At 28.3% G+C, this 13,926-nt stretch overlaps 2 protein-coding genes across 2 annotated transcripts; one reads left to right on the forward strand and one right to left on the reverse strand.

The window, feature by feature from the left end:
• The first annotated feature begins 3,149 nt into the window (after positions 1–3,149).
• Positions 3,150–4,582, forward strand: LOC134834313 (insulin-like growth factor-binding protein complex acid labile subunit). The gene has a single exon (XM_063848932.1). The coding sequence runs from the start codon at positions 3,159–3,161 to the stop codon at positions 4,503–4,505; it is 1,347 nt and encodes a 448-aa protein (XP_063705002.1). The 5' UTR covers positions 3,150–3,158; the 3' UTR covers positions 4,506–4,582.
• Positions 4,583–5,883: 1,301 nt separating this feature from the next.
• On the reverse strand, positions 5,884–7,164 carry LOC134835369 (leucine-rich repeat-containing protein 15-like). The gene has a single exon (XM_063850246.1). It carries the CDS (start codon positions 7,162–7,164, stop codon positions 5,884–5,886), a length of 1,281 nt encoding a protein of 426 aa, XP_063706316.1.
• Positions 7,165–13,926: the final 6,762 nt, after the last annotated feature.

Here is a 13,926-nt window from a genome sequence, read left to right on the forward strand (position 1 = left end):
GCAATTCATTCTCGTTTAATTTTACAAAAGGTAATTAAATTTAAATTTTTATTTAAAAAAATTTATGTGCCAAAAAGACACATTTTCAAGTGAATTACATTAAAGACAACGAGAAAAAGAAGCAAAGACAAGAAAAAAATTAGTAACTGTCAAAGTTTACAATCAAGTGACACATAAATGACCATGAATCTCATTATTTCACAAGAAGACATAATTTGACACACAAAAAATGTCCTTTAATCGATTTTTATTTACACACAAAATTGATCGTTAATATTTGATCACGGCAAACATTTTTGACAGACACGAAGGTTATTTTTTCCGCGTAAAATTGCTTAAATTGCACAAAAAAAATCTACTTAATCTCGTTAAAACATTTCAAATTCCTTGTAATTATTTGCCATCAAATGACCATAATTCGTTTTAATCAGCGAACTTTATTGCTATGCGCGCTTCATCATCATCATCATTCAACACACAAAAAACGGCAACAAATAATAATAATTAGAGCAGACAACATGTAAAAAAAAGTCATCTTATTAATTTCTCATGATGATAAATTAACCTAATTGATACGGAACGAAATAAAAGCGATGTATGCGCGACGACTCATGGGGCAACTTGTAGACAATTTCAATTGATCTTCATATGCGAAGACCTTTTTTTTGTCCGTTTTGGCGTTGTCTAGGTAATTAATACCACAAAAGGAGGTGCGAGAAAGTTTTTTCTGCCAACTCATTAAAAATTTATAATGTGCGCCAGACGAAATTGAGATAATTGATAAAATTGAGAGTGTGTGTGAAAAAGGAAAGTGATACCAAATAAACAAGAGAAAAAAAATAATTACATGAAGGATTTATTGAAGCACATCTTGCGTTGCTGGAAATCCACGAGATTTGTTCACGGATGATTCCTCGAAAAAAAAAATTTTTTTTGGCGTTAATTTAATATTTTTCGTTAGTAACACACGCGCGCACACTTTTACAGCGATATGACGAAAAAATAAACTATAAACACATTAATGACGAACCTTTGTGTTAAAAGGACAAACTAAAACTCAGTAGGTAATGGATCTGCTATTCTTACTTAGGTAAACCTCTTTCGCCAAATTATGTGTTGTACGATTTCAACGCAATCTTTCAAATATTCAAATAACGGGCAGGCGCTATAAGGAGGTGGTGTTACACATACCATCAAACGCGTGTCCGGATACAAAAGGGGAAAATCTCCTCGTGGATTTTGAAAAATACGGTAAATGGGGAGCTTTTAAATGACCGTTAAATGTCATTTTTTAGGATTATTTTTCGAGTTTAATTTTTATTTTATTGATTTTAAGTCAATTGTCATGATTTTTATGGAAAAAAAGTTAATTTAGTTCATTTTAGATTTTCCGTGAATTTTCCGGATCTGTCCAAAATTTACCTTTTTAAAAAATAAAAAAAATTAGAGTTTTCCCAATTTCTATGAATTTTTCGAGATTTTTTTACCAGTTTCCATGAATTTTCCAATGAATTTTTAAGATTTTTAACAAGTTTCCATGAATATTTTCAATTGATCGATGTACAATTGTTCTAAATTTCAAAAATTTTCATGTGATTCTCATATAAAATTAAATATCTTGAAAAACTTGAAAATGTTTCTGAACAATATTACCTGATGATTTTTTTGAAAAAAATGCCCTATGAAAAATTTATTTTCGATTTTTACGCTAAACGTCCCAAAAATTAAGAAAAACCTCACTCTGAAAGAATAAGCGAACGAAGAAACATGTAATTTTATTCTTCTAGGTAAAGTTTAAGAAAGAAAATCATTTGTGGCTTTGAGAATCATCAATTAAAACATTAATTTTTGTTATCAGCAAGTTATCAAGCCATCTTGGATCCAGTGTGGCATCCATATCATCCCTCATTTTGTTTTGTCCAGTTTCTAATAAAAAAAAAATTCTCATGAGTACCTCATGAACATTTTTTCTTCAATAGGAATTTAAAATTTGACAAAAAAGAATTTGATTTTTTTAAACATGTTTGTAAATGTCAGAAAATATTCATTTTATTTGCGCTACGCTGCTCCATGTTTAACAGTTTTAATATGTCACTGTATGCTGGAAGAGCGTAAATGTGACTTCTCCATCGAAGATTTCTGAGGGCGAATAACAAAAATTGCTTCTGGATCGACTCAATTTTTGAAGATTTAGTAACACCGCTTGTATTACAAACAACTGAACAGAGGCGTAACAACGGCGCGGCGAGTGCGGCAATCCGCCGCAGGCGCAAAAATCGAAAAGGCGCAATTTCGGAGAGAAAAAGGAAAAAAATGAGAAAAAAAATTTTTTGAGAATTTTTATTAATTTTAAACCAAATTTGAACTTATTTGTCATTTTTTTCGCATTTTTCAATTTTTTAAATTTTATTTTAGAGCGCTAAATTCACTTTTTCCACTTTAAATTCATAAATTTCAACTAAAAAGCGAAAAATTTAAGGAATTTTTAATCAACATTTAAGAGGAAGGGGGCGCCAACAGCCAAAAAGGCGCATTTTTCGAAATCGCCGCACCCAAATTTTAGGGTCGCTACGCCCCTGCAACTGAAACATACTCCAATTTTGATCTGACTAGTAATTGATACAGTATCTTGCGTGAGGATTGTTTTAGGTATAATCGATAGTGGGAAAAATTCACACCACAAATACAAGTCACATTTACATGACAATTTGCGATGTAGTCTGACAAAGTTTCGTGTATTTTAATAAGCTTAACGGGACACAAAGAACAAATCCGAGGGTTGCACTTAGCTTCAGTTTCTTCTTCAGAAAAATCCTCTTCCTCCAAAACAGTCGAAATAAGATGCAAAATTGTTACTTTCTTGATGAATGCCATTCCAGGTCACTTCCTTTTCACGTCTCGTCTAATAAAATTCCGTAGATAACCAACTGAAATTAATTAAAATGTCATGATAAACTTCCCACTTTGTGTCGCAAACACAAAAATATTTACAATTTCATATCATCAAAAGCGCTTCTTCTTTTGTGATACATTAATTGAACTTTATTGCACACACAAATCACATGGCCGACTGCAAAATTTTGCACTTTTTCTCAAAAATAAAAAACCTGTCGTCGTCGTCAGTTCTTACTTGACTGCGGAATCGTCAACAACACAAAATGAACAAAATTCATCTCGGAATATTTTTCACCTCAACCTTTCTTCTGGCATGGCATGTCGCTGCTGGCGAAACGTTAGTCGTGCCACTGATTTGCGCATCGGACATATCAACGTACGATAAGACAGTTCAGTGCACCGTCAATGACTTGATTGTGTCCCGAAATGACGAAACCCCGACGGAAATCGACACGACACCGATCGAGTTGGGTCCAGATCGATACTACGAAATTGTCTTTGAGAATTCGACGTTGCCGCATTTGCCATCGCAGCTTTTTGAGCAAGTAGAGAAGTTGAGAACACTCAAAGCGATCAATTGTGGCGTCGAAGAGTTGCAATCGGAGGTTTTTGGGAACGCGAGTTATTTAAGAAAACTCTTTTTGGCTCACAATGAGATTGAAAAACTCGATGCGACGAGTTTCAAAGGCGCCAACGACTTGGGACTCATCGATTTGCCCTTCAATAAGATCACGACAATCGAGCAGATGACTTTTGACGATCTCACGTACTTGAGTTACGTGAATTTGAGCTATAACCAAATTGATTTTGTGGATGCGGACTTGTTTAAAGCCAATAGTATGTTGCTGAATATCGATTTGAGCCACAATCAGTTGAAAAATTTGGAATTACAACTTGGATCAGTGACCAGCGTTGAAGCATCGTACAACATGATTGAAAATTTCTGGATGGAACAGGTCGAAGCGAAGTTAAATGATCAATATTACTCCAAATTCTACGTAAAAATCTTCCTAAGTCACAATAAAATCAACCAATTCAAGGTTGACAAGCGTTTCAAGGTGCGCCATTTATCGCTAGACCACAATAAAATCGATGATTTGACAGATTTACGAGATCGCTTACCGGATCACATTGAAATCCTCGATTTGTCACACAATGAAATCGGTGCCTTGTCGCAAGATACCTTCCAGCACTTTTATAACTTGCGGAATTTGTACATGCATCACACAAATCTCAAAATGACAGACCCGTATGTCTTCCTGGGACTCGTTAACTTGACCGAACTCGACTTGTCCTTCAGTCACATCGAAACAGTGCCGTACAATTTGTTCCATAATCTCAATTCCATCGAGTTGCTAAATCTCGACGGGAATAATTTGACGGAATTGCACGTAGAGCAGATGCCAAATCGCGTTTTTGCCATTTCGCTTTTCCACAATAACTGGAATTGCGAGTATTTGGAGAAGATTTTTGATCAGTTGAGGGAACGTAATCAAGTTCATGTGCCGCCGATGATGGTGGAGTTGGCAGAAAATGAAAGTGGGGTGGCGACGAATAGTAGCAGTGTGGAAGAGCAAGGGAACGTTAATGGAGTGACATGTACCGAATAATTGGTTTGTTTTAGAAAAAAAGGCGGAATGGAAAATTTAAAAAAAATGTATGAGTTGAGAAAAAAATAAATAAAATTTCTGAGATCAAAATTTAGATCTAAAAAAATTTTTTTTTGTCCAAAATTTTTCAATGTAGGTAAAAGAATATTTTTAAAACTTTTTATTTTCAGAAAAAAAAATTCTAAAAAATTAATAAAAAGTTTGCACCAGTCAAAAATCTAATATGTGAAAAAAGTTAAAAATTTCCTGAAAAAAAATTCTTTTTTTGCGTTTTTCTTATTTTTTTTTAATTTTTCAAAATTTATACCTAAATTTAATTTTTTTAATCTAAAAAAATAAAAAAAAATACTTTATATTTTGTTTATTTAACGTTTTCCTCAAAGCAGACTTGTTTCATCCTTTAGGTATATTTTTATTTTTTTTCTTTATTTTTTATTTTTTGAAAAATATAAAATTTATTTTAGAATTTGAAAACTTTAATTTATCAAAAAAAAATTTTTCTTCAAAACTTCAATTTTTTTATTTATTTTTTTAAATATTTTTTTTATATTTTTTGAAACATTTTTTAAATAATTTTTTAAATATTTTTTCAAACATTTTTCAAATTATTAACTTAAAATTTTGAAAAATTAATGAAAAAAAAAATAAAACGAAAACAATTGAAATAAATCCAGCAATTTTGTATAAAAAATTATTTCAAAACTACAATTTTAAATAATTTAAATTAAATAAAATGATATTTAAATTGGTATTTTTCGAAAAGTTTTAACCCATTTGTTGATAAAAAATTAAATAATTTTTTAAAAATTCTAAGTAATTTTTTTGTCATTTTGGAGAAAAACGGCAAAAAAATTTTGTGACTTAGGAAATTTAAAATTTTAAATAGTTAGTGCCAAGTGTCTTTCACAAATTTACAGAAAAAAATTTAAAAAATATTCAAGCAAAGTAAAAATTTAAAATTAAAAAAATATTTTTTTAAAAATTATACAATTTTGGACAAAAAAAAATTAATAATAAAAAATAATTAAAATTTAATTTTTTAACATTTGTTAATATTTTTAAAATTTTATTCCGCCTTTAATTCATCATACGTGACAAAAACCATTCACACTTGCATTGATTTGTTTTTATTCCAAATTGTTCACGAATAAAATATGATTAGATTTGTGTGTAAACATTGTTCGTCATGTAACAAATAACAAAATTGAATTTGAAAGTCAACACACACAGCAAATTAAGTAAATTTTACACACAATAAGGAACACAACAATTGATTAGATAACAAAAGTTCACGCAGGGGAAGCATTTACTTGACAAATAATAGAAACATTCTAGAGAGAGCGAACGACAAATTTTATTAATTTACTTAAAATTACCCTTAATTACTGCACTCGACACCTTGAAACGTGGTCGGAAACCGTCTCAACTCCCATTCATGTCTTTGTTTGACTTCCGCATTAATTCTAATAAGTTTCCTCACAATTCTCTTGACCTCCTCGCACGAAAAATTATTCTCAAAAAGTGAAATTTTGAGTAATTCTGATCTTTTTACTGTCATTTCCTGCGTATTGAGCTCCGTTAAATTATTCCGATCCAACACCAATTCCGTCAGTTGTGTCAAATGCTCGAAAAATCGCATGTCAATCGATGCGAGATGATTTTTTGCCAAATCGAGCGACTTCAAGCGCGATAATTGACTGAAAATATTATTCGCACCGAAAATCAACGAGGTATTTCGCAAATTCAGTGTCTCCAGGTGTGGATATCGGTTCAAATCTTGTCCCGAAATCAGCGAAAAAGGGTTTGAAGAGAGGTCCAGTGACGTTACTCGAGCTGGTTTTTCCAGTTGAATCCGTTCCATGGACCTGAAATTGTTCCAACTGAGATCCAGTGAGTCGACAACTGCTTCGCCGATGACTTTAAAATCGGTAAGTTGATTTTTTTGCATCGAAATTTCCGTGGAGCAGCCCGACACGAGTTCGCCAATGTCATGCACGGTCATTTCGATCTCGGCTGCGACAATGTCATTCAAGGACAAATCCAATTTTGGCACAAAGTACAAAACCATCTCAAATTTGTGAGCAAGCAAATTTCGACTCAAGTCAATAAATTCCAATTTTGTCTGTCGACTAAAGAGAAATTTATCGATGGCATATAAGCGATTTTCGCTAAGCAAAACTTTTTTCAGCTCAGGCAGCCAATAAAACGTTTCCCGATGAATTGAACTGATTTGATTCCGACTCAACTTCAGCACTTCCAGTTTGAGCGTTCCATCAAAAGTCTCACGTTCAACTTTGGTAATTTCATTTTCGCTCACATCAAATTTCTTCAAGTTACTCGCATTCACGGACGAAATTTCCTTCATCTGGCAAAATTGTGCCTCAAACGACACCAATTTCGGTATTTTCCGAAAAACCTCCGACGGGATAATTTCCATTTTGGATCGCATAAAAGTTATTTCGTATTCCGAATTTGTGTCAATTCCATGCGGTTCGAAGGTTACTGAGTCATTTACGAGGAAATTTGCTTCGAAGACACGACATAAGCCGGGAAATTGCCGCCATGGACTGTCAAGCGACGTGCAATTGAATGTCTTGACACAAAAAACTTCCGATGAAAAGGTCACGAGAAGAATTATTATTGTGTTAATTATGGTCATTATTACCGACTCCGTTGATAGCGAAAGACAAACTGACAATTTTTCGGGTGAATTATCAACATTTCTCGGCAATACGTCGGCATTGTGGTCATACATGTGATAAGAAACAATTTTTTTGTTGAGGTTCGATGAGACATCGATGATTAAATTTTTTTTTCTGGTTCAAGATTTAAATTTCATCTCAATGTGGATGCAGGAAGGGCAAAATTTCGATTTTTTTATGAAATTTTTGTTATCGAAGATTATCTTTATATGAAGAGAGATTTATAGACACAACAATGCTTTTTGTTAATAAAAAAGGATGACAAAAAAACTTATTGTAATATTTTTCAATTTTCCACTCTTTGATCATCGTTGAATTAGAAATGCATTTTTTCATAAAGACGAGCTAGAGATAAAATATTTGTAAGTTCTTATCAAGTTTCGAGAATGATTTCCATTGGGAAATGTAAAAAGAACTTAATTAAATATTTTTTTCAATTTTTTAACTAATAAAAAAATTTAAATTCATTATGATTAAAATTTAAAAAAATTAATAAAATCAAACAAAGTTTTTTTTTAAATAACAAATAAAAAAAAAAGAATTATCATCAAAAAAAATTGTGTCTTTTAAATATATTTAAGTTTTTAAACAAAATTTAAATAAATAACTAAAACTTTAAAAAATATTAAAAAATAAAAAAATTTAAAAATAATTATTATAAATTTAAAGAAAAAATTCAAAAAATGAAGAAAAAAAATTAAATAAATAAGCGAAAATAAACAAAAGTCGGTATTTAAATGTTATTGGAAATAAAACTTTATTAAATAATTTTTCATTTTTTTACAATTGAAATTTAAAATTTATTTTAATTAAAAAAAAAAATATTTTTAATGAAATTAAATACAAATTTTAGAATAAAAAAGATTAATAAAAAATATTTATTGTCAAAAAAAAAAAAATAAAATAAATAAATAATAATTTTTTAAATTTATTTAATTTCTTAAAAAATTATAAATTTTGATTTAGGCCGTTAAATTTAATTATTTTACTTTATGTTTTTACTTTATTATTTTACTCCGATTTTGCCGAAAATATTTAGGGGGAAAAATAAAAATAATTAAAAAGAAAAGAAAAATTTTTGACATTTTTTAGTTCTTTTTGATTAAAAAACGATAATAATGTCCAGTAAAAATTAAAATTATATTAGATATAAACTTAAATTGCTTAAAAAAATTTTGAGTCTCGTGAAGAAATTTTTTATTTATTCTTAAATTTTCATTTCCTGAAATTTTATTAAAGTTTTGACTTAAAAACTTAAAATAATAAAATTAAAAATTATTTTAATGTCTTCAATCAACGATTAACGTTCAAAAACATCAAAAAAGTAGAAAAAAAATATTTTTTTTTTTATTTAAAATTATAAAAATTAAAAAACTGTCTTCTTAAAAATTAACTGACTCCATCATTCCCCTTTTTCTTAAGCTCCTGCACTTATTTTCCCTCCGCTAGACGACACTCCATGCAAATTTCCATCTTTTGCTCATGCTCTTTCCCCTCATGCCTGAAAGCTCCCTTTACGTTTGTGTTAGTGCAAAAATCTTAAGTCTTGGGTTAAATCAGTTAAAAGTGAATATTTATTCATAAGTGATGCTGCGACCTTTAAAAAATGGTGCAGCCAACACACATATCGTGTCTCACATTAACAAAAATAAAAATTAAGTGAAATCAAAAAAAATCAAACAAAAAAAAATAATTTTTATAAAATTTATCAAAAAATAAAAAATAATATCAAAGCTCGAAAAAAAGAACGTTACTTCAAAAAAAAAAATTGGTGATGAAAAATATTTGATTACACAAAAAAAAAGAATAAAATGTAAGAAGTAAATCCTAATAAATTAGCGTAACGACGAATATTGTGCATAAAATGAAATTAAATAATGGATGTGATAAACGAGGTCAATGATTATAAGTGTTTTTGGTGCATCAGCAGAAAAATTATTATTTTTTCATCATTCCCCGAACACACACACGCGAGCAAAGTGAGCGAGAATGCAAAAATCGTTAAATCATGTGTCCGTTAAACAGTTGCTAAATATAGCGGATTTAGTGAGTTAAGTGATTTTAATGAGAAATGCAAAAATTTCAATCCATATCCGCAAGAATTTTTGTGTTTGTTTTAAAATGCAGCGCGCAAAATTTTCCTAATTACATTTGCTTTTTGCGGGCAAATGGAAACATAACACACTGATTGAATTTTTGGACACGGAGAATAAATTTTTGTGAGACATTTGCGAGATTTGACGGTAATCTGCGGCAATAAATTTCAAATTGATCCTGATGATGTGTGATAATGTTTTTTTTTTTTGTGGAAATTGGATTAGAGGTGCGAATGCGAACGCGGAGTGCTCATAAAAAGTGTCTCGTAGTAAATTTTGGAGGGTTAGTTTTTCGCAGACACGCAAGGATTAGAGACTTATACGAGTGATTGAAAAGGTGTCGCTAAGGGACTGTAAATAAATTTTATAAAAGTTTCTTTAAAAATCTAAAAAAGTGTCAATTATAAAGTAAAAAAGCTTCCAATTTTCTAAAAATTCGAAAACAAATAAATATAAAAAAAAGTAATTTTATGAAAAAGAGGAAATTTTGGATTAAATAAATTGTCCAAGTAAATTTGTGAAAACTTGTCCAAAATTGTAACATAAATATATTTTTCAAGTGTTATTTTATAAAATTTTAGCAATTTAATTCTGAAAATAATTAAAAATTAAATAAAAATCGAAATTAAAGTATCTCACGTAAAATAGCGGATACAAAAATTAAAAGTAATTTCGAAATTATTTTCAAAAAATAAATTTAAAATTTTTCTTAGAACTTTACAGGTTTTTCTCCTAATTTCCTATTTTTCAATATTGAAAAAATCAATATCATTAAAAAAAATTTAATTTTTAATTGGCTTTTACGAAAATTGTAATTTTTTTTTAAGCCGTCAATTGACAAAAATTGAAATTATTGAATTTTATTGCTCGATTTAATTTTTGTTTATGTTTTTTTCTCGTATTTCGAAACAAAATTCTACTTTTCTAAAAAAAAATTAATTTAATTTAAAAAATTTTTACTAATTTAACCCACAAATATTCTCCTCTTAAAAAAACAAAATTTTTCAAGTAGTTATAATTGCTTAGGCAAAACTACTTTTTTTTGTTTGGACCACAAATATTTTTTTTCGTAAATAATCTTTAAATTCGAGCTTTAAAAAAAAGTATTGTATTTTATGCAATAAAGTCTCTTTTGTTTATCTTTACTGGTTTTCTATGAACCACATCAACTCCAATCGAGTAGCATATTTTTTCAATTTTCCTTTTTTTCTTCATCTTATTTCTTTCGGCTTTCTTTATGCGTCAAATATCTACGAACAAAAATAAAACAACAAAATAAATTTAGAGTTATTCAGGAAAAACCACCAAGACAATCACGTGTCATATTACAAGTCAAAAAAAAAATAATAAATTTTTCAAAAAATTCCTATATTTAGTTTCGCTTCCTAGAAAATAAGTTTTTACCAAGAAATAGTTATTTGATAACTTTTGAAAAGTATTTATTATCATCAACTTACGATACGAGGTTGATTAATTAAGTCAATTTATTCATGATATTCGAGAACGATTAGGTGAAAAATCAACATTCTTTGTTCCTTTTGTTCTAAAGTAAAATAACACACCAACGAGTGACCATAACACACAAATTTGCATAAATTTATTATTAAAAAGTTTATCGATTGGTGGAATTTTCAATTTTTTGCTTACCCAGTAGGTGTTTTGTATCCTGTTTTCAATCCATTTTAAATATTTTTTTTTTTCAAAAATAAAAAAAATAATAAAAATATAAAAAAAACATTTTTTAATTGAAACTTATTTTATTTTATTTTTTGAAGAAAAAAAATCTAAACTGAACAAAACAAGTTTATTTTATTTTATTTTTTTTTAAATTAGTCTTGCAATCTATAAATTTTGTTACATTTTGCAATTTTTTAAAGGGTTAGACTAATTTTCACAGAAAAAAATTAAAAAATTTATAATTTGGAATTTGCCAAAAAATTTTAAATTTCAAAAAAGTCGTTAAAAATTTTAAAAAAATTTTTTGTTTCGAAAATTGTCTAAATGTTAAAAAAAAAATTTAAAATGTCTTTAAAGTACACAATTGAATAATAAAACTCTTTAAAAATATTGAAAAAGATGGAAAAATCATTAAAATCATTGTTTTACATTATCATTATTCATTACTCCCACCTCATTTCTTTTTAAGGTTCAAAATAATGTGAAACATTTTTTGAAATTGTACTTGCCTAAAAATATTAATTTTGAAGGAGGTTAAAAAATAAGGTCCTTTAAATTTTTTTTTAGAAAATTTTACCAAACTTTAATTTTTTTTTTTAAATTTTAAAAAAATCTTCAAAAAAAATCAAAATTTAGAAATAAATTCTAAGAAAATTTAGAGGGTCTTATTTTGAAACCACCCTAAAAAAGGACCACATTATCCCACTGGGTACATTTTGAATGTGAATCGGCTTTTTATTGTGAAATAGGAGACATGCCGATAAATAAAACTTTTGTTCCGATATTTTAATCCGCAATAATACTATAAACTTTCGTCATACGGATGGTTAAAATTTAAAGTTAAGCATCGATTTGTCGTCTCGTTTGGATAACAATAAAAAAAAAAGTAACAGATTTGATTGTTCATTCATATGCAACGAACGAGATAACCACTTAATGAATGAAAATCTATTCTCCAGTGGGTGTGTGTGTTTGGATTTAGTGCAGTTAATGCGAAAAAAGGGAAATTTATGGACATACGTTGGCTGATGCGTGCGTGATTTGTGTCGTCAAAAGAAAGTAAATTAGGTCATTGTGTGTGTGTGTGTGTGTGTGGCGACATGTGACGAGAAAGAAGAAAAGGCAAGAAAATGAGTTTCTTGTGTTAAAGGAGTGAAGGACAAAACGTCGTTGAATGCATTGAGTGTGATGGCGCTTTGTTGGTCGGTCATTGTGGCTCTCTTTGTGTGGAGCAAAAAAGGTTAAATTTTGCATTCATAACGTGCGATGATTTCGTTGTTCTCATTATTTCCTTGGATAATCGATTTTTTCTAGTATATTTTTTTTGAAAAATGTCTCACAGATTGAAGTTCATTAATTACCTTGACATACTTCCGTAATTACCGCGTTTTAATCACCGTTAGTTGTCTTTAAATCACATATCTTAAAATATCAATCACATTAGTATTCATCGAATTGAATTTCGGTCGCATGTGCATCTCATTAATCGATGTTCATTCGAGAAATGTCAGACAGAGATGGATAAAAAATTTCCAATTTCTAAAAAAAATAACAATTATAAGAATGTCAATGAAAAAATATTTTTTGAATATTATTTTAAAAAATTGAAATTTAATTTTTATTTTAAATTTAAAAATTTAATTAATTTATTTAAATAATGAATTTTATTAATTGATTAATTTAAGTTAATATTAATTTTAACTTTAAATTTTATTTTTTTTTAATTTCGGAAAAAATTTTTCAAAATGTATTAAATTAAAGTGCTGTAAAAAAATTATTTCACTCAAATTATTTTTAAATAAAAAAAATATTTAAATTTGTGGAGCAAAATTTTTGGCAAAATTATTTATTATAAATTTTAATTTGTTTAAATTTAATTTTTAATGTTTTTAAAATTTAATTTTTAATTATTTTTTTTTATTTTATTTTTTTTTAATTTTTTACTATAAAAATTAATTAAAATTTTTTTATTTTATTTATTTTTTTTTTAATTCTAAAATAATTATTTGTGTTTAAATCAATTTTTTTCCTAAAAAAAGTATTTCAACTTTGACTTAATTAAATTCACATCTCTGACAACTGAAAATAAATGACAAACTTTCACATATATTTACACAAGACAAAACAACGGTACACCACACATCAACTTGATGTAATATTCACTTGAAAATTTATGTAATTTTCCACCGATGTCGTCATTCAAGTAAATAACTGGGAAATTATTTTTTGATTAATCAAGAGTAAAACGCACTCTGTCTCTGTGTTGGCGGATTGCAATGGCGGGCGGGCACGAACGACTTTTTCGGTCACAATTTGGAATTTAATTGAAAAATAATTGCATCATTATTTTTGATTAAATTTCCTCCAAGGAACATAATTACAAAACACGAGCCAAACGTCTTCTGCCGAGCACAATGATCCAAAAAAACAAAGAAAATAAAAGTTGAAAAACACTTAATGACATTTAATAGTGTTGATTATTTTTATTTAATTTTTTTCATTTTTAATTCTAAGAAAAGGAAGAACTTTTGTTTTGCATTTCAATAGAAAGAAAAAAAATACAAAAAAATGTTAATATGTGAAGTTAAAAGTAGCTGAAGCATGATTAAAGCGGACCTTTGACCCAAAAAGTATTAAAATATTAAAAAACTATACTTGACAGAAAAATAAACTAAAAAACAATGAAGCAAAGATAAAATTCGGAGATAAAAGCAGCAGCTCAGCAAAACAAAAACACAGCAGAAAAAAAAATAGAGAGGAGATTTATCCTGGTTTGTGGTGTTCTTGTTGTTTGTGGTACCTGTCTAAAACACTCCATGATCCGCATTTTATGGTCACTGAAAGATGATGATGTGGTGCTTGAAAAGTGTTTTAATATTTTATTTAATAAAAAATGGATTAGCATTAAAAAGGTGAGTTGACTAGTTTTTTCCTCAAGTACATAAT

Source organism: Culicoides brevitarsis, chromosome 3, assembly GCF_036172545.1.
Source record: "Culicoides brevitarsis isolate CSIRO-B50_1 chromosome 3, AGI_CSIRO_Cbre_v1, whole genome shotgun sequence".
NCBI lineage: Eukaryota > Metazoa > Arthropoda > Insecta > Diptera > Ceratopogonidae > Culicoides > Culicoides brevitarsis.